Below are 19332 nucleotides of genomic sequence, written 5' to 3'. Positions count from 1 at the left end.
AGTTCTTAAAACTGCTGGATTTCTTGCTACATCATCAATGTTCATGCGGTCTGGAAAGCCATGGTCATCTGTTTAAAAACAAAAGGAAATAGCGAATCCATTGTGGCTCTGCTTAAGAGCCCAAGGGGTTAATGTGTCAAATCATAAAATTGCTTCTGTCATTATGGAAAAATATCTACTTAAAATTAAGAAATTTAAAATTAATAATGTCCAATAAATAAATTTAATTCAGCAATACAAAAGTTGTTGCTTGGTGAATTTTTTTAAAAACAGCTGTCAGTGGAAAGGCTTAACTCCTTTGCAGGTTTATAAGAAGACAGAGCGAAATATTATCAGACGCACGCAATCACTTCACATAAATTTTCTAAAACTTTCCTGATCAAAACTTTTTTCCAAGTCTTTGTACCTTCAAAACTTCTTTAGGAATTTAAAAATCCTTCAAAACAGCAGAAATCATTAGTAAAGCTGTCATTATTAACTTTAAATAAAACATTCTCATCAGGGCAGACAGCATCATAGAGGTTTCCAGCCCCAAGATGTTCCACTACAACCAAGATGTTTAATGAGCAGAATCGCCTCAAATGTCCCAAAATTCCAATTCAAATCATTAAACATTTAAGAAATTCAAAATTGCCAATGTGAAAGTCTCCCATCCGGAACTAGAAACCTTCACATAATGTGCGGGTTAGGTTGATTGGCTATGATAAATTGACCCTTAGTGTTAGGGGATTAAATACGTGGGGTTACGGGGATCGGGTGGGATATGTGTCGGTGCAGGCTCGATGGGCCGAAATGGCCTCTATCTGCACTGTGGGGTTTCTGTGATTCTGTGAATTTAAAATAATATCCAGACTTTCACTCCAACCGCAATGAAAGTCGGGTTTTCACCATTTAATAGGTTAGTTAACTTCAATAATTCCAATTTAATTCAGACCAATATTTTATTAACTAAACACGATATAGAACAGATAAACAAAAACAAAATAGCAGATGCTTACTAAAACCCAGTAAATAACGTCATATTTCTCTCTTTCTTCAGGCGCCTTTCCAAATGGCTGTAAAAATACAGAGTATAACTGGAGAAAAATTAGTTTTCACATTTAAATAAAATCAAATCAAAGTGCTTTGGAACTTTCAAATTAAGTACCAGGCTCCATGGCAACTGCAACTCCAAGGTTTAAATCTTAGACTGGAACTTTCCTTTTGTTAAACAAACCTTTTTGTTTTTGCTTTTCTCAGTCATTCCACACCAGCGGTTTTAACTTAAATTGTAGTTCAAAGTTTTTTTTTCAGTTCTGGGTGCACAATCTTAAATTAAAATGAACATACCCAACATATTCACACATTCACGTAACTTAGAAACATTGATCCCTGTAATGGTTTATCAACTCCACGTTTTGCGTGATATCCCCTGGTCGTGAGCTCAAGAATATTCCGTTTAAAACGGTTCAAACACCAAAAACATGACTCAAGTATCAAAAATAAAACACGTGAATACATACAAAGATCAATTAACAAACTTAAAACCGCACACGCTTGTAGGAAAGATATCAATTAAAAATGCTTAAAACTCCCAACGTCCAAGACCAGACTACAAAGGGTTAAACGGCTTTTAGTTCTGTGCACAGAAAAGTGGGTGGAGCTAAAACAAGCCTAACAGACACTTTTGTTACAGTATTTCTTCTGACTGAAAGTCTGACTTTAACTTCTTAAATATTCATAGTCAGGAAAACTTCCACACTTTAACACACACCTTCACACAACTAAATTTCCAGCATCTTTTAAGGTTCCTTTCACTAGTAATATTGTTTTATTTTTCTTGGCACAGAAGCTGGCAGCTTCAGTGACGGTTATAACTTTATGTTTCTATTTTTCCGCCTTTTAAACTGTCGTCTCAGTAGCTTGTTCTCTAATTCCTTGTGTTTTCCCTTCATTTGCTGAATTCCCAGGTTCCTGGTCTCTAGCACCTGGCATTCTTTTTCCCTCTCTATTATAAATGTTCCCCTTCTCTTATTCTCTGTGCTTCTAAATGTTTCCCTTCTCTTACTTCACTGCGCTGCGCACAGAAATTTGCTGAATAGCCGAACAAGTGCTTCCCATTGTCTAATTTGACCTTTCTCAGAGACACTTGGCTCTGGACCCACTCTATCGCCCTCTGGTATGAATCTGCTTCTGGACTCATCAGAAACGATATTAAATCAGTTACACATAATTTTCTGAACTCTTTATCCATGGCCTGCTCAACTTTTGTCAAACCCGCCATTTCTACTAACTTGTTGCTATTACTACTGGTAGGTTGCCGTGTCCTACGCACCGCAAAGGTTTTCCTTCCTTAACTGACTAGGTCGCGCGAACCACACCAGTCCTAGGATCTTACTTGTACCGAATAGTTTATAAAAGAATCAACTGTCAATCAACCTCCTGGCTAGGCTTGCCAAAGAAAAAGGGTTACATTTTATACATAATTCAGGTTATCATTGCATGCAGTTGATGATTACAAACTTCTACATTTAATCTTTACACATGATTAGAGATCTATTATGGATGATTATAAGATAGTAAAGTAAGTATTATAAACAACTAATCCCTGATAATCTTACATGACCAGGTACATCTCTGTCAAAAACCCTTAAATGACTACTTAGGCTAAGCCGTGGCCATGAGCAAGCCTCCCACGTGGCACTGGGCTTCAATCTCTGAAACATCAGCTTGACTGGTATGTTGTGGGCTAGTTTGGTAAGGTCCTTCCACTATGCTGCAGGCTCATTTCTCTCAAATGAAGAAATTGAGGCTTGGAATAAAAGCTGCTGGAAGTGTGTGAATAATCCAAGCCTGTTGTTTGCACCTCTGGGAACCTGTGCAGGGAGACAGAGGAAAGGGAAACAAGGATAGAAGCAAAAGACAGGAAGGAGAAAAGCAAAAGTGGCAGTCAGAGTAATCAAGGGTTTAAATCAAACATGACCACAGTAAATAATAATTCTAAAAGGCCTAAGACTGTTAAAAAAACAAGCCTGAAGGCAATGCGAGGAGCATTCGTAATAAGGTGGATGAATTAGCTGTGCAAATAGATGTAAACAGATATGATATGATTGGGATTACGGAAACATGGCTCCAGGGTGACCAGGGCTGGGAACTCAACAACCAGGGGTATTCAATATTCAGGAAGGACAGGCAAAAAGGAAAAGGAGGTGGGGTAGCATTGTTGGTTAAAGAGGAGATTAACACAATTGTAAGGAAGGATATTAGCTCTGATGATGTGGAATCTGTATGGGTAGAGCTGAGAAATACCAAGGGACAGAAAACGTTAGTGGGAGTTGTATACAGACCCCCAAACAGTAATGCGGAGGTTGGGGATAGCATTAAACGGGAAATTAGAGATGCGTGCAATAAGGGCACAGCAGTTATCATGGGTGACTTTAATCTACATATAGATTGGGCTAACCAAATTAGTAACAATACTGTGGAGGAGGAATTCCTGGAGTGTATACGGGATGGTTTCCTGGACCAATATGTCAAGAAACCAACTAGAGATCAGGCCATCTTAGGCTGGGTATTATGTAATGAGAAAGGAATAATTAACAATCTTGTTGTGCGAGGCCCCTTGGGGCATAGTGATCATAATATGATAGAATTCTTCATTAAGATGGAGAGTGAAGTATTTGACTCAGAGACTAGGGTCCTGAACTTAAATAAAGGAAACTACGATGGTATAAGGCACGAGTTGGATAGGATTAATTGGGGAATGTTGCTCAAAGGGTTGATATGGATAGGCAATGGAAAACATTTAAAGATCGCATGGATGAACTACAGAATTTGTTCATCCCTGTTTGACATAAAAATAAAACAAAAAAGGTGAATCAACTGTGGCTAACAAGGGAAATTAGGGAAAGCATAAGATCCAAGGAGAGGACATATAAATTGGCCAGAAAAAGCAGCAAACCTGAGGATTGGATGCAGTTTAGGATTCAACAAAGGAGGACAAAGGGATTAATTAAGAGGGGGGAAATGGAGTATGAGCGTAAGCTTGCAGGGAACATAAAAACTGACTGTAAAAGCTTCTATAGATATGTGAAGAGAAAAAGATTGTTGAAGTCAAGCGTAGGTCCCTTGCAGTCAGAATCAGGGGAATTTATAATGGGGAACAAAGAAATGGCAGACCAATTAAATACATACTTTGGTTCTGTCTTCACAAAGGAGGACACAAATAACCTCCCAGAGATGTCGGGGAACATAGGGTCTAATGAGAGGGAGGAACTGAAAGAAATCAGTATTTGTAGGGAAATGGTGTTAGGGAAATTGATGGGATTGAAGGCCGATAAATCCCCAGGGCCTGATAATCTACATCCTAGGGCACTCAAGGAAGTGGCCCTAGAAATAGTAGATGCATTGCTGGTCATCTTCCAAAATTCTATAGACTCTGGAACAGTTCCCATGGATTGGAGGGTAGCTAATGTTACCCCACTATTCAAAAAAGGTGGTAGAGAGAAAACGGGGAATTATAGACCGATAGGCCTGACATCAGAAGTGGGGAAAATTCAAGATTCCATTATAAAAGATGTAATAGCAGAGCACTTGGAAAACAGTGACAGGATCGGACAAAGTCAACATGGATTTACAAAAGGTAAATCGTGCTTGACTAATCTTTTTTTGAGGATGTAACTGGTAAAATAGATAAGGGAGAACCAGTGGATGTGGTGTATTTGGACTTTCAGAAGGCTTTCAATAAGGTCCCGCATAAGAGATTAGCGTGTAAAGTTAAGGCACATGGGATTGGGGGCAAGGTACTGACTTGGATAGAGAACTCATTGGCAGAAAGGAAGCAAAGAGTTGGAATAAATGGCTCTTTTTCCGAGTGGCAGGCAGTGACTAGTGGGGTACTGCAGGGATCGGTCCTAGGACCCCAGCTATTCACAATATATATTAATGATCTAGATGAGGGAACGAGATGTAATATCTCCAAGTTTGCAGATGACACAAAGCTGGGTGGGCGTGTGTGCAGTGAGGAGGATGCCGAGAAACTCCAGGATGATTTGGACAGGTTGGGTGATTGGGCAGATGCATGGCAGATGCAGTATAATGTGGATAAATGCAAGGTTATCCACTTTGGTGGCAAAAACAGGAAGGCAGATTATTATCTGAACGGCAATAGATTGGGAGAAGGGGAAGTACAACGAGACCTGGGTGTCCTTGTGCACCAGTCGCTGAAGGTAAGCATGCAGGTGCAGCAGGCGGTTAAGAAGGCAAATGGTATGTTGGCCTTCGTAGCGAGAGGGTTCGAGTACAGGAAGAAGGATGTCTTGCTGCAGTTGTACAGGGCCTTGGTGAGACCACACTTTGAGTATTGTGTGCAGTTTTGGTCGCCTTATCTGAGGAAGGATGTTCTTGCCATGGAGGGAGTGCAGCGAAGATTCACCAGACTGATACCTGGGATGGCAGGAATGACGTATGAGGAGAGATTGGGTCGATTGGGCTTATACTCGCTGGAGTTTAGAAGAATGAGAGGGGATCTCATTGCAACTTTTAAAATTCTAACAGGACTAGACAGACTAGATGCAGGAAGGATGTTCCCGATGGCCAGGGAGTCCAGAACCAGGGGTCACAGTCTAAGGATAAGGGGTAAGCCATTTAGGACAGAGATGAGGAGGAATTTCTTCACCCAGAGAGTGGTGATCCTGTGGAATTCTCTACCACAAAAGGCAGTTGAGGCCAATTCATTAAATATATTCAAGAAGGAGTCTAAAGGGATCAAGGGACATGGGGAGAAGGCAGGGACAGGGTTCTGAGTTTGGATGATCAGCCATGATCTCATTGAATGGCAGAGCAGGCTCGAGGGGCCGAATGGCCGACTCCTGCTCCTATCTTCTATGTTTCTATGTTTGCCATGACTGGCTTGCAGAGAAGCAACCAGTTTCAGATGAAGCCAACTAGTGGACCTATCATTTTGATAGGGCACAATGTGTGCCCATGATTTTGTCAGGGGGATGGTGGCAATGTACTCAGTTTATGGGGAGATGTGGTACTCCACATGCCACTCAGGAAGAACTCCTGGTGCCTGCTGCCCAACTAATGATGGCTCCAACTAGCACTTGTCTAAGAACCAACTTGTGTCTATTCTCCTTGGGAACAGAGGCGGTGAGGTAAGCAGCATCATCAATTGGCTCCAAGATGTCACGATGATTGGAACAAAGTCAATCCTATGGAAGAGTTGGTAATCAGATACCTGAGCCTGTAGTATTCCAGGGTACTGTCAATGATTGATGGACCTGGATGGTCACTGAGGTATTGGATTCTCCCCTCTCCTCTTCAGATAACCTTGCAAGTCAATGCTCCAATGGACAGGGTGGTCCTTGTTGGATGATGACCAGTCGGAAGCTCTGTGCTAGTAAACTGTGCGGTTTTACCCAGTTAATCTCAGCACACACTAGAACCTCTCCACCTAGGCTCTTGCCAGTCTATGCTTAAATTATCTGGGCTTTGATCCCTACGTGGAGAAAGTGTGCTTTATCAGGCAAACAGCAACTTGACCGGCAACCTTATTGAATTCCTTGAAGAAGTAACAGAAAGGGTAGACAAGGTGTGATAAATCCATGTAGTGAGACAAGGACTCGAAGAGGCGATATCGTAGAATTAGCACGAGTACTTTATTAACAAACAGAGTAACAAACATCATGCCTGCATCCTGGCATTTCACCTTTGCTGACCTTGACAGGAAGCAAACCTCTGACCTTAACAGGAAGCAAACCTCTGACCTTAGCACAGCATTGGCTACAGCACCACCTGGTGGATAACCTTAATCATAACATCCCAGATTACTATATCCCTCCCCCCTTAAGATTTCAGTATGAATTTCTTAACAAACAACCATTCCTGAGGGTCACATAAGGAGTCTCCATTCATCATGTTCCATACTTGACGAATCTAACAGTTCAGTATCAATCTCTCTGGTGGTTTGCGAGGCCTTTGTGAACGTCTAACAGTAAAGTCCCTGCTTGTTTGTGGTGAAGCCACCAGCTGCTCCTGAGCAGTGCTCAGAGTATCTGACTCTGCAACGATGGTTTCCTCTTGACGAATAGGTTCCTGTGGAATTGTCTCTGTCCCTGGTGGTGGCACCACAGATGCACTTGGATAACTGGGGGCAACCCTGTCTTCAGTCATTGCATCTGGAACCTTCATTTCAATTTCCCCTTGTCTGGGAAGTATCTGATCTACATGTCTGCGTACTACCCTACCATCTCCCAACATGACCTTGTATGATACTGGACCTGTCATTGAGTCTATGAAGCCAGGAATCCACGTTGGTCCATAACTGAAATTCCTGGTAAGGACCGCATCTCCTTCTCCAAAACTTCGGCTCTTTGTTCTTTTGTCATGGTTCTCTTTTTGTTTGTTTTGTCTGTTTTCCATTTTCCTTTTTAGGTCTGGGTGGACAAGGTCAAGAGTGGAGCGTAGTCTACGACCTAATAACATCTCAGCAGGAGAGAGTCCTGTGGTGGATTGAGGTGTTATTCTGTAGCTGAACAGAACCCGTGACACTTTGGCTGCTAAACTCCCTTCTGCACTTTTTTTCATCATCTCCTTAAATGTTTGTACGGCTCTCTCCGCAAGTCCATTTGAGGACGGATGATATGGAGCCGAGGTCACCTGCTCTATGCCATTTTTTCTCAAGAACTCTTTTGTCTCTGTACTCACAAAACAAGTGGCATTGTCACTCACCACGATCTCCGGTAGCCCTTGATTACTGAAGTTCCGAGGCAGGCAGTCTATAGTAGTAGTGGCGGAAGCAGAATTTACAGGATAAACATCCATCCATTTGGAATGTGCATCAATGATTATGAGGAACATCTTCCCCATGAATGGACCTGCATAATAGAAACATAGAAGATAGGAGCAGGAGTAGGCCATTCGGCCCTTCGAGCCTGCTCTGCCATTCAATGCGATCATGGCTGATCATCCAAATTCAGTACCCGGTCCCTGCCTTCTCCCCATATCCCTTGATCCCTTTAGCCTTAAGAAATATATCCAACTCTTTCTTGAATATACTTAATGAACTGGCCTCCACTGCCCTCTGTGGCAGAGAATTCCACAGGTTCACCACTCTCTGGGTGAAGAAATTCCTCCTCATTTCAGTCCTAAATGGCTTACCCCTTATCCTTAGACTATGACCCCTGGTTCTGGACTCCCTGGCCATCAGAAACATCCTTCCTGCATCTAGTCTGTCCAGGCCTGACAGAATTTTATAGGTTTCGATGAGATCCCCTCTCAATCTTCTAAACTCCAGTGAGTATAAGCCCAATCGACACAATCTCTCCTCATACGTCATTCCTGCCATCCCAGGTATCAGCCTGGTGAATCTTCGCTGCACTCCTTCCATGGCAAGAACATCCTTCCTCAGGTAAGGTGACCAAAACTGCACACAATCCTCAAGGTGCGGTCTCACCAAGGCCCTGTACAACTGCAGCAAGACATCCTTGTTCTTGTACTCGAACCCTCTTGCTACGAAGGCCAACATACCATTTGCCTTCTTAACCGCCTGCTGCACCTGCATGCTTACCTTCAGCGACTGGTGTACAAGAACACCCAGGTCTCTTTGCACTTCCCCTTCTCCCAATCTATTGCAATCTTCTCCATGGTTTATCCGGCCACTCCCAGGGGTGGAGAGGAGCTGCTGCTGGTGCCTTCCGGTGTTCTTGACAAGTGCTGCATGTCTTGACTAGATTTTCTATCTCCTCATCTAGCTTTGGCCACCACAAGTAACTCCTAGCCAAGGCTTTCATACGCGAGACCCCAGGATGACACTGATGTAGTTGCTCTAGGATAGACTGTCATTCTGGCTGTGAAATAATCACTTGTGCTCCCCACAACACGCAACCATCCTGCACACTCAGCTCTGTTTTCCTGACACTGTAGGATGTGAAGTCAGCCCCTTCCGGATGCTGTGGCCATCCCCTCACCACATATTCTCGAACTCTAGACAGGACTGGACCTTTACCTGTCCATGTTCTTACTTGCTCTGCAGTCACAAGTGCCGTGTCAGTGTCCTCCAACATCAAAACTCTGTCCTCTGGAGCTGCACAGATAGGTGTGCCTGGCAGTGGAAGACGGCTCAAGGCATCTGCGTTCCCATGGTACTTGCCCACCTTGTAGACGATGACATACTCATATGCCCTCAACGTCACTGCCCACCTCTGGATCCAGGGTGACACCATCTGTGGAACTGCTTTCATTTCATTGAAAAGAGAGAGAAGAGGGTTATGATCGGTGCATATGGTGAACTTCCTGCCATATATGTACTTGTGGAACCTCTGTAACCCAAACATTACTGCTAACCCCTCTTTGTCTAACTGGGAATAGTTAGAGTTCGGTACATAAACCCTATTGGTCTTTCAGTTCCATCTTCCATGCAGTGTGAAAGAACTGCCCCCACCCCGTAAGCTGAAGCATCACAAAAGAGAATGATGTCTTTCTCTGCATTGTAGTGAACCAGCACATCCGACGACAGCATCAGTTTCTTGGACTGTTCAAATGAAACCCCCTGCTCCTCTCCCCACTGCCACTGTGTCTCCTTGCGCAGTAGTTTGTGAAGAGGTGCTAACACAGTTGACAAGTTTGGTAAAAACCTGTTATAATAGTTCAGTAAGCTTTTAACTCAGCCACATTTGTAGGAGCAGGGGCATCCTTCAGTGCTTGTACCTTCTCCTTGAGTGGATGGAGCCCGGTGGCGTCCACTCTGTGTCCCAGGAACACTGCCTCATTCCCCAGGAAAGTGCACTTACTCCTCTTGAGCCAGAACACTGCCCTGTCCAATCTTTATAGTACCTCTCTCAGAGTGCTCAAATGCTCCTGGTCGGTTCTTCCCATCACCAAAATGTCATCCAGATAGATGGAAACATGTGGAATCCCTTGCAGTACACCTTCGATTGTCCTCTGGAAGATAGCTGGGCTAGATGAGACACCAAACGGTAAGCGGTTATATGTAAACAAGCCCTTCTGTGTATTTATGGTGACATACTTCTTTGATTCGTCATCCAGTGTAATCTGCAAGTAGGCATGACTCATATCCAACTTTGTGAATTTCTTTCCTCCAGCCAGGTTTGCAAAGAGATCCTCTGTTTTGGGAATCGGATAATGCTCTAGTTTGGACACCCAATTGACTGTCAATTTATAGTCTCCACAGAGTCTTACCGAATTGTCCGGTTTTAAAACAGGTACTATGGGAGCTGCCCATTCCGAACATTTCACTGGCTCCAGTATGTTCTCTCTCAATAGACGGTCAAGCTCAGCCTTTACCTTTGGCTTCATGGCATAAGGCACAGGTCGTTGTTTAAAAAACCTTGGCGGTGCCTCCTTGTCTACATAAATCTTAGCTGGGGGGCCATTAAATGTGCCAAGTTCATCCTTGAACACATTCTCATGTTCACTCAACACTTCTTGCAAAGTCAACTGGTTGCCCGCATCTATTTGATGTACTGCTCCTCAGTCTAATTTAAGTTATTTTATCCAGCCCCGACCTAACAGGTTTGGTCCGGTACCTGATACTATAACTACAGGTAGCTGTTCCACTGTGTCCCTGTGTTGCACAGTTACATTAGCTGTACCTAATGTCGCTACTCATTCACCTGTATATGTTTTAAGATGCAGGGAGCAAGGCTTTAACTCTGGAACTTTTGCACGGTTCCACAATTTTGAGTACTCTGCCTTGTTCATTATGGTCACGCTGCACCCTGTATCCACTTCAAAGTTCACCTTAGAGTCATTTACTGTCAGTTGCAATGTGATAGGAGCCACTTTTGGAATGTTCTCTAACATGCTATACATTATGAACATGTCCTCTTCTTCCTCAGCTTCCCCACTGATGTGGTGTGCTCCATGTTTTTTCACTTCTCTCCCTTGGTATTGCTGTCTTCCCCCTTTTGGTTTGGATTCCTCCACAGGTGATTTTGCCTTGCAAGCTCGTTTTATGTGTCCTTGTTTCCCACACTTGTAGCACTTTTCCTCCAGAAACCGGCATTCACTCACCAGGTGATCGCCCTTGCATCTATAACATGCCTTCAGATGCTCACATTGTGGTTTCTGACGCATGTTCAACTTGTGCACAACAACCTGACCTGCAACTTGCGTAGCATTAGCCCTGTCTGAACCCTGTATTTCTTTTACATCTCGGTTCACTGTCTCTATGGCTTGAGCAAGTTTCAATGCTTTTTCATAAGTAAGCCCAGTCTTGGATAATAATCGACGCTGCATTCGGTCATCCATAATTCCTCAAACTAGCCTATCTCGCAGCATTTCCTTCAGGTTGTTCCCATAATTGCAATCTTGTGCTAATTTATGCAACACCGCTACATAGTCCATTACGCTCTCTTCCTCTTTCCTGTTCTTTGAGTTAAACTTGAACTGCTGTACAATCTCACTAGGCTTAGGGTTGAAATGTTCTTTTAGCCACTAATTCAACAAATGATTTGTCTCCAGGCTTTTCAGGACTGAGCAGATTCTTCATCAAACTGTAGGTTTGGCTTCCCACTGAACTAAGCAGAATGGCTCTCCTTTTGCCGGCATCATTTATTTCATTTGCTTTGAAAAAATAACCCAACACTTCACAGTATTCCTCCCAGGTTTGTGCTTGACTATCAAAAGTGGAAACCATTCCTACCGTGGCAGCCATGCTCTCTTCCAGCTGGTAGCTAACCGTAGCTCGTAATTTTGTTGTTTAAACATCCTGGCAGACTTTTCTTCTTTATTCAGGGTCCTTTAGTTACCTCGTCACCAAATGTGATAAATCCATGTAGTGAGACAAGGACTCGAAGAGGCGATATCATAGAATTAGCATGAGTACTTTATTAACAAACAGAGTAACAAACATCATGCCTGCATCCTGGCATTTCACCTTTGCTGACCCTGACAGGAAGCAAACCTCTGACCTTAACAGGAAGCAAACCTCTGACCTTAGCAGAGCATTGGCTACAGCACCACCTGGTGGATAACCTTAATCATAACATCCCAGATTACTATACAAGGGTAATGCACTGGGATGTAATATATTTGGATTTTCAAAAGGCCTTCGATAAGGTAGACTCGTGACTAAGGTCAGAGCATGTGGAGTCAGGGGAGAAGTCGCAGAATGGATAACTAACTGGCTACAAAACAGAAAATAGAGTTGGGGTTGAGGGTAGTTACTCAGACTGGTGGAAGGTGGGAAGTGGTGTTCCACGGGGATCGGTGCTGGGGCCACCGTAGTTCACCATTTACATAAACAATTTGGACTCAGGAGTTGGAAGCACAATTTCAAAATTTGAGGATGACACCAAATTGGGAGGTGTAGTTAATACTGAGGAGGACTGCGACAGAATACAGGAAGACATTAATAAACTTGCAGAATGGGTGTGTAATTGTCAAATGAACTTCAATATAAATAAGTTTGAGGTAGTACATTTTGGTAGGAAGAATAAGGAGGCCACAGGCTCCTTGGAAGATAAATGTCAAAATGGGGTCCAGATGCACAAATCACTAGAAGTAGCGACACAGATTAATAAGGCCATAAAAAAAGCAAACAAAGCATTGAGGTTCATTTCTACATGGATAGAATTGAAAAGCAGAGAAGTTATGTTAAACTTGTGTAGAGCCTTGGTTAGACCACACATGGAGTACTGTTTGGACTCAGGAATTGGAAACACAATTTCAAAATTCTGGGCTCTGGTCTCCATATTATAAAAAATGATATACAGGCACTGGAGAAGGTGCAGAAAAGATCAACAAGGATGATACCAGAACTGAGAGGTTCTACCTATCAGAAAAGATTGAACAGGCTGGGGCTCTTTTCTCTAGAAAAGAAAAGACTGAGGAGTGACCTGAGGTCTTTAAGATGATGAAAGGGTTCGATAGGGTAAACGTAGAGCAGTTGTTTCCACTTGTGGGGGAGACCAGAACTTGGGGCCATCAATATAAGACAGTCACTGATAAATCCAATAGGGAATTGAGGAGAAACTTCTTTACCCAGAGAGTGGTGAGAATGTGGAACTCGCTACCACAGGGAGTGGTTGAGGTGAATAGTATAGATACATTTAAGGGGAAGCTGGATAAACACAGGAGGGAGAAAGGAATAGAAGGATATGTTGATGGGGTTAGGGGAAGAGGGGTGGGAGGAGGCTCATGTGGCGCATAAACACCAGCATAGACCAGTTGGGCCGAATGGCCTGTTTCTGGGCTGTAGACTCGATGTAACTATGGTAAATGTTAAGTATGCTGCACATGTCACACATCAGAATAATCGAAAAGAATCTCACCCCTAAAATGTTTACATCCTATCGTATCAGAAGTAGAATATTAAGAAAAAATATAATTCCGCGCTTCGAGTCTGGTGAAGAGTTCTAGTGCCATTTAACCTGGTTGCACTCTGGGGCCTAGAAATTAGTCTCGGGCCTTGGCGCAAACCGGGCAGTATTGGATCGGCCATCCGTTATAAGCAGCGCCGGATATTGAATTCCATTGACTCCATGGAACTGAACATCAGACGCTGCCGATGCCGCCCAGTTTCCGCCACGGCCCCAGACCAATTTCCAGGCTTGTATCTTTTCAACCTGACTAATTATTAAAGGCGGCACAGATCAAACACACTGAACAGAGAGTCTGAAATAACAACAGAAAATGCTGGAAAAACTCAGCAGGCCAGGCAGCATCTGTGGAGAGAGAAGTCAAGACAAAGGGTCCTGACGAAGGGTTTCGACCTGAAACGTTGACTCTATTTCTCTCTCCACGGATGTTGCCTGGCCTGCTGAGTTTTTCCAGCATTTTCTGTTGTTATTTCGGATTTCCAGCATCTGCAGTATTTTGCTATCATAGAGAGAGAGTCTGGCCAGCTCCTCCACTGGGCGTTGCAGCCACACAGGCACTCACATTGGCTCTGGTAGCTGTTAAAGGTTAACAAGGAAGCGAACCGCAGTCACTCGGTCTGTTTCTCAACTCCAAGCATGTCCTTCCTGAAAGTAGCAGAGCGCTCGGATTTCCCCATCCAGAACCTTCCTTTCGGTGTGTTTTCCACCGCCAACAACGTGAGTGAATCGAACGGGTATTTCGGGGGCGATTCACCGGGGCAGCGAACGTGAGGCGGAGAGATGTCAGTTTCAATCAGGGTGGAAATCAGCGTGACTGAAATTGACAAAACTTCAGCGCCTGGGCTGTGAAGGGAACTTTCACACCCAGAGCAGCCCTGGAGACACAGCAATTGTTTTCACAAACTCTTCTCCGTAAAATTGCAACATGAAAATCCCCAGATGGGGGAAGAACCCCATCCCCGGGTGTCGATACAGTAGGTGCTTTTTCCCCCCTCCTGACCAGTTTGCTTTTGTTTGGAAACAATTTATTTTAAAAGTGCCTTTTCTAATGTACAGCTCCCTGTATAATGTTCATGGTACCCACCAACTATTGAGCATCAGCACTTGCATTTATATAGTGCCTTTCACATTCTCAGTGCCTCCCAAAGTGAAATATTTCTGCCAGTGTGGTAATGTCACTGTTGTAATGTAGGGCACCCATCTAATTGGTCCCAGCAAGGCCCCAGAAACAGCAGTGAGATAAATGATAATCTGCTTTTTAAAGTGATGTTGGTTGAAGGATGAATATTGGCCCGGCGACCAGGGAGAACGCCCCTGCTCTTCTTTGAAGTGGTGCCGTGGAATCTTGTACGTCCACCTGAGACAGCAGACGGGGCCTCGGTTTAACGTCTCATCCGAAAGACGACACCTCCGAGAGTGTCGGCCTAGGCGAGGGTGCTACCCCTGGGCCTGTCTCGCCAGAGATTCTGTTCTTCAGATTCCCTACCAGTGCCGCCCAACTGGCCTCATCTGGGAGTGGCACAGAGAGGGCTGAGCCAGGGTGAGGCTGTGTGGTGTGGAGAGGGCGGGCATGCACTCAGGCACAAAGATACATATCTGCTGATTAACATTGTCCATTTTATAATAATTTACATGGAGTGAAGAGACATCGCGGGCGTCTGTAGTGATTAATTTTAGAAGGTGGAAGTAAATCTAGTTGCAGGATATTGGCTGCTGAAAGTGCAAGAGCAACATTATCGATTTGCCAGAGATTTTGCAAGGCTGTCCTTTTCATACCCACAATCAGTACCAGAAGCACGTTGTCAGAAACTTTTAGCAATGTAATCTGGAGGGACTATTTAAAGTAATTGAAATTTAATTTAAAGCAAGATTCCCATTGTATGGATCAAGTGAATCCACTTGCACGCTAAGTACAGAACTTCAGTTTCCATAGACAGAGAGCGTTGTGGAGCTGGCGGTATAACTTGGGTCTGCCAGCGCTGCATTGCTCTCCACAGACTTGTATCAGTTGAGTCACCATGGCCTTGGATTGCATCAGGAGGTACACATCATCAGCAATCATTGTTAGAGAAGCCAACAGGGTCTCTAAAATTGTTGGAAATAAAGGATACTGCAGAAAATATGTTAATGATTTACAGCCAAGCACCCGAAATAGATCGAACAGAGGCAGAGAATGTAACTGCTAAACCGTTCAATCTCTTAGGTGAAGGAAGTGGCACTCCTAAGGATCTAATGCTGGAAATTGTTCATTTTTGTTTAATTTGTTTATAATTAAAAACACAGTGAGTGATCTCTCTGGCATTGTTCATGGTTAGTCTGGGTTCTGGAGCGAGATTGTGATGTTTGGCACGGTCTCATTTGAGATGGGATTGGTGCTTCTCCCTTATCTGAACTGTTTAGAAGGAGAGGGATGCCAGGTAGATTAGGCTACCTGAAAGGTGCTTGATGCCCACCCACCAGTGCCCTCTCACCCACAGCACCACAAGTGGCAGACATGTCTCTTGTGAAGAATCTCTTTATGTTTTCCAGTACAGGCATGAAAAAGAGATCTGGTAAATCAAGCAGGAAGAATTAGATGACTACCTGTCGCAGATGCATCTGTCCATGATAGTATTGGTAGCAGTGATTGTGGAGACAAAGACCCGTCTTCACACTGACGACACCCTCCATCGCGTTGTGTGGCACTACCACCGTGCTAAATAGGATAGATTCAGAACCGATCTAGCAGCTCAAAACTGGGCATCCATGAGGCGCTGTGGGCCATCAGCAGCAGCAGAATTGTATTCCACCACAATCTGTAACCTCATGGCCCGGCATATCCCTCACTCTACCATTACCATCAAGCCAGGGAACCAACCCTGGTTCAATAAGGAGTGTTGAAGAGCATGCCAGGAGCAGCACTAGGCATACCTAAAAATGAGGTGCCAACCTGGGGAAGCAACAACACAGGACTACATGCATGCTAAAAAGCAGAAGCAGCATGCTATAGACAGGGCTAAGCGACCCCACAATCAACAGATCAGATCAAAGCTCTGCAGTCCTGCCACATCCAGTCATGAATGGTGGTGGACAATTACACAACTAATGGGAGGAGGAGGCTCCATGAATATCCCCATCCTCAATGATGACGGAGCCCAACACACGAGTGTAAAAGACAAGGCTGAAGCGTTTGCAACCATCTTCAGCCAGAAGTGCCGAGTGGATGAGCCACTCGTGCCCCCCCCCCCTGAGGTCCCCACCATCACATCGTCTTTAGCCAATTCGATTCACTCGACGTGATATCAAGAAATGGTTGAGCGCTCTGGATAAAGCAAAGGCTATGGGCCCCAACAACATCCCGGCTGAAGTGCTGAAGACTTGTGCTCCAGACCTAGCCACACCACTAGCCAAGCTGTTCCAGTACAGCTACAACACAGGCATCTACCCGACAAAGTGAAAAATTGCCCAGGTATGTCCTGTCCACAAATGCCAGGACAAATACAATCCAGCAAATTACCACCCCATCAGTCTACTCTCAATGACCAGCAAAGTGATGGAAGGTGTTTTCGACAGTGCTATCAAGTGCCACTTACTCACCAATAACCTGCTCACTGATGCTCAGTTTGGGTTCTGCCAGGACCACTCTGCTCCAGATATCATTACAGCCTTGGTCCAAACATGGACAAAAGAGCTGAATTCCAGAGGTGAGGTGAGAGTGACTGCCCTTGACATCAAGGCAGCATTTGACTGAGTGTGGCATCAAGGAGCCCTAGTAAAACTGAAGTCAATGGGAATCAGAGGAAAACTCTCCACTGGCTGGAGTCATACCTAGCACAAAGGAAGATGGTTGTGGTTGTGGGGGGCCAATCATCACAGCCCCAGGACATCGCTGTAGGAGTCCCTCAGGGCAGAGTCCTAGGCCCAACCATCTTCAGCTGCTTCATCAAAGACCTTCCCTCCAACATAAAGTCAGAAGTGGGGATGTTCGCTGATGATTGCAGTGTCCAGTTCCATTTGCAGCTCCTCAGATAATGAAGCAGTCCGTGCCTGCATGCAGCAAGACCTGGACAACATTTGGGCTTGGGCTGATAAGTGGCAAGTAACATTCACGCCACACAAGTGTCAGGCCATGACCATCTCCAACAAGAGAAAGTCTGATCAGCTCCCCTTGACATTCAATGGCATTACCATCGTCAAATCCTCCACCATCTACATCCTGGAGTTCACCATTGACCAGAACCTTAAATGAACAGAGCCACAAAAATGCTGTGGCTACAAGAGCAGGTCAGAGGCTAGGTATTCTGTGGGGAGTGACTCACCTCCTGACTCCCCAAAGCCTTTCCACCACCTACAAGGCACAAGTAAGGAGTGTGATGGAATACTCTCCCATTGCCTGGGTGAGTGCAGCTGCAACAACACTCAGGAAAGACATCAAAAGGCATCAAGGGGTATGGGGAGAGAGCGGGAATATGGTATCAAGTTAGAGGATCAGCCATGATCATATTGAATGGTGGAGCAGGCTCGAAGGGCTGAATGGCCGACTCCTGCTCCTATTTTTCTATTTTAAGAAACTTGACACAATCCAGGACAAAGCAGCCCACTTGATTGGCATCCTATCTGCCACCTTAAACATTCACTCCCTCCACCACCGGCGCACCGTGGCTGCAGTGTGTACCATCTACAAGATGCACTGCAGCAACTCGCCAAGGCTCCTTCGGCAGCACCTCCCAAACCCGTGACCTCTACCACTTAGAAGGACAAGGGCAGCAGGCGCAGGGGAACACCATCACCTCCAAGTTCCCCTCCAAGCCACACACCATCCTGACTTGGCAGTATATCGCCGATCCTTCATCGTCACTGGGTCAAAATCCTGGAACTCTCTCCCTAACAGCACTGTGGGAGCACCTTCACCACACGGACTGCAGCGGTTCAAGAAGGTGGCTCACCACCACCTTCTCAAGGGCAATTAGGGATGGGCAATAAATGTCGGCCTTGCCAGCGATGCTCAGATCCCATGAATGAATAAAAAAAAACATTCTCCCCAGGGAGCTGGCGTAACTTGAGCAGAAAATCTACATTGTGTACCTGTTAAGGCTAATAATTATGAATTGAATTGTAGCTGTGCATAAGCACAGTTGTAGTGTGCCGCATTCTCAATGACAGTGTACTTTGCACTGCAGGGACCTGCACAATGGATAAAGCACAATCGGGTGGAACAGGACCATTTGTGGGGTTTTTAGGAGACTTCAAGCAGCTGCTAAAGTGCTTCCTCTCCGCCCAGCTTTTTATTGCCCCTCCCCTAAGGCCGTCACTGATGCCGGCCACAGTTTGACAGCTGGTAGTGCCAATCTGCTACCTCATCAAATTTTGTGTGTAAACCTGGTTAATGAATGTAGCAGGGTATCTGACCATGTGACACACTGCAGCCCAGCTCAGCCCAGGCCAGCCCGCTCAGTTCAGCCTAGTCCTGTCCAGTCCAGCCCAGCCCAGCTTAGTCCCATCCAGTCCAGTCCAGTGTAGCCCAGCCCAGTCCAGTCTAGCCCAGTCCTGTCCCGTCTTGTCCTTACTTGGCCTTCAAATGTGCACTTTCGAGCAGGGGTCATTGGATTCTGATCAGGTGCTCTGGGTCGCTCACTCTGTTTCCTCTAATTTAATTGTGGGCTGTACCAGCACTGTGTCTGCTACTGAGTAACTCAGCATGGACTGTGGATGAACCTTGTTCTGATGGCTGAAGGGCCTCCAAGCAAAATTGTAAAATGCTCAACCACAGAAATTTGTATAATTTTTATTTATTCTTTCATGGGATGTGGGCGTCGCTGGCAAGGCCAGCATTTATTGCCCATCCCTAATTGCCTTTGAGAAGGTGGTGATGAGCCGTTTTCTTGAACTGCTGCAGTCCGTGTGGTGAAGGTGCTGCCACAGTGCTGTTAGGGAGGGAGTTCCAGGATTTTGACCCAGCGACGATGAAGGATCAGCCGATATATTTCCAAGTCAGGATGGTGTGTGATTTGGAGGGGAACTTGCAGGT

General features: G+C 44.9%; 1 protein-coding gene across 3 annotated transcripts in view; it reads left to right on the top strand.

Moving 5' to 3' along the window:
- Nucleotides 1-13925: 13925 nt before the first annotated feature.
- The window catches only part of fah (fumarylacetoacetate hydrolase (fumarylacetoacetase)), a 61453-nt gene continuing 56046 nt past the window's right edge, over nt 13926-19332 (top strand). For 2 of the 3 annotated variants that reach the window (XM_085968904.1, XM_085968903.1), the window contains exon 1: nt 13927-14042. In XM_085968904.1, coding sequence (XP_085825030.1) covers nt 13962-14042 — 81 coding nt within the window. In that variant the 5' untranslated portion in view covers nt 13927-13961. Of the gene's footprint in view, nt 14043-19332 lie in introns of all 3 variants that reach the window. The other variant, XM_085968905.1, reaches the window with a different exon arrangement.

The sequence above is a fragment of the Somniosus microcephalus genome, chromosome 27, assembly GCF_052327205.1.
Source record: "Somniosus microcephalus isolate GS21.2 chromosome 27, FLI_Smic_1.0, whole genome shotgun sequence".
NCBI lineage: Eukaryota > Metazoa > Chordata > Chondrichthyes > Squaliformes > Somniosidae > Somniosus > Somniosus microcephalus.
This window is presented reverse-complemented; position numbering and strand designations above follow the sequence as displayed.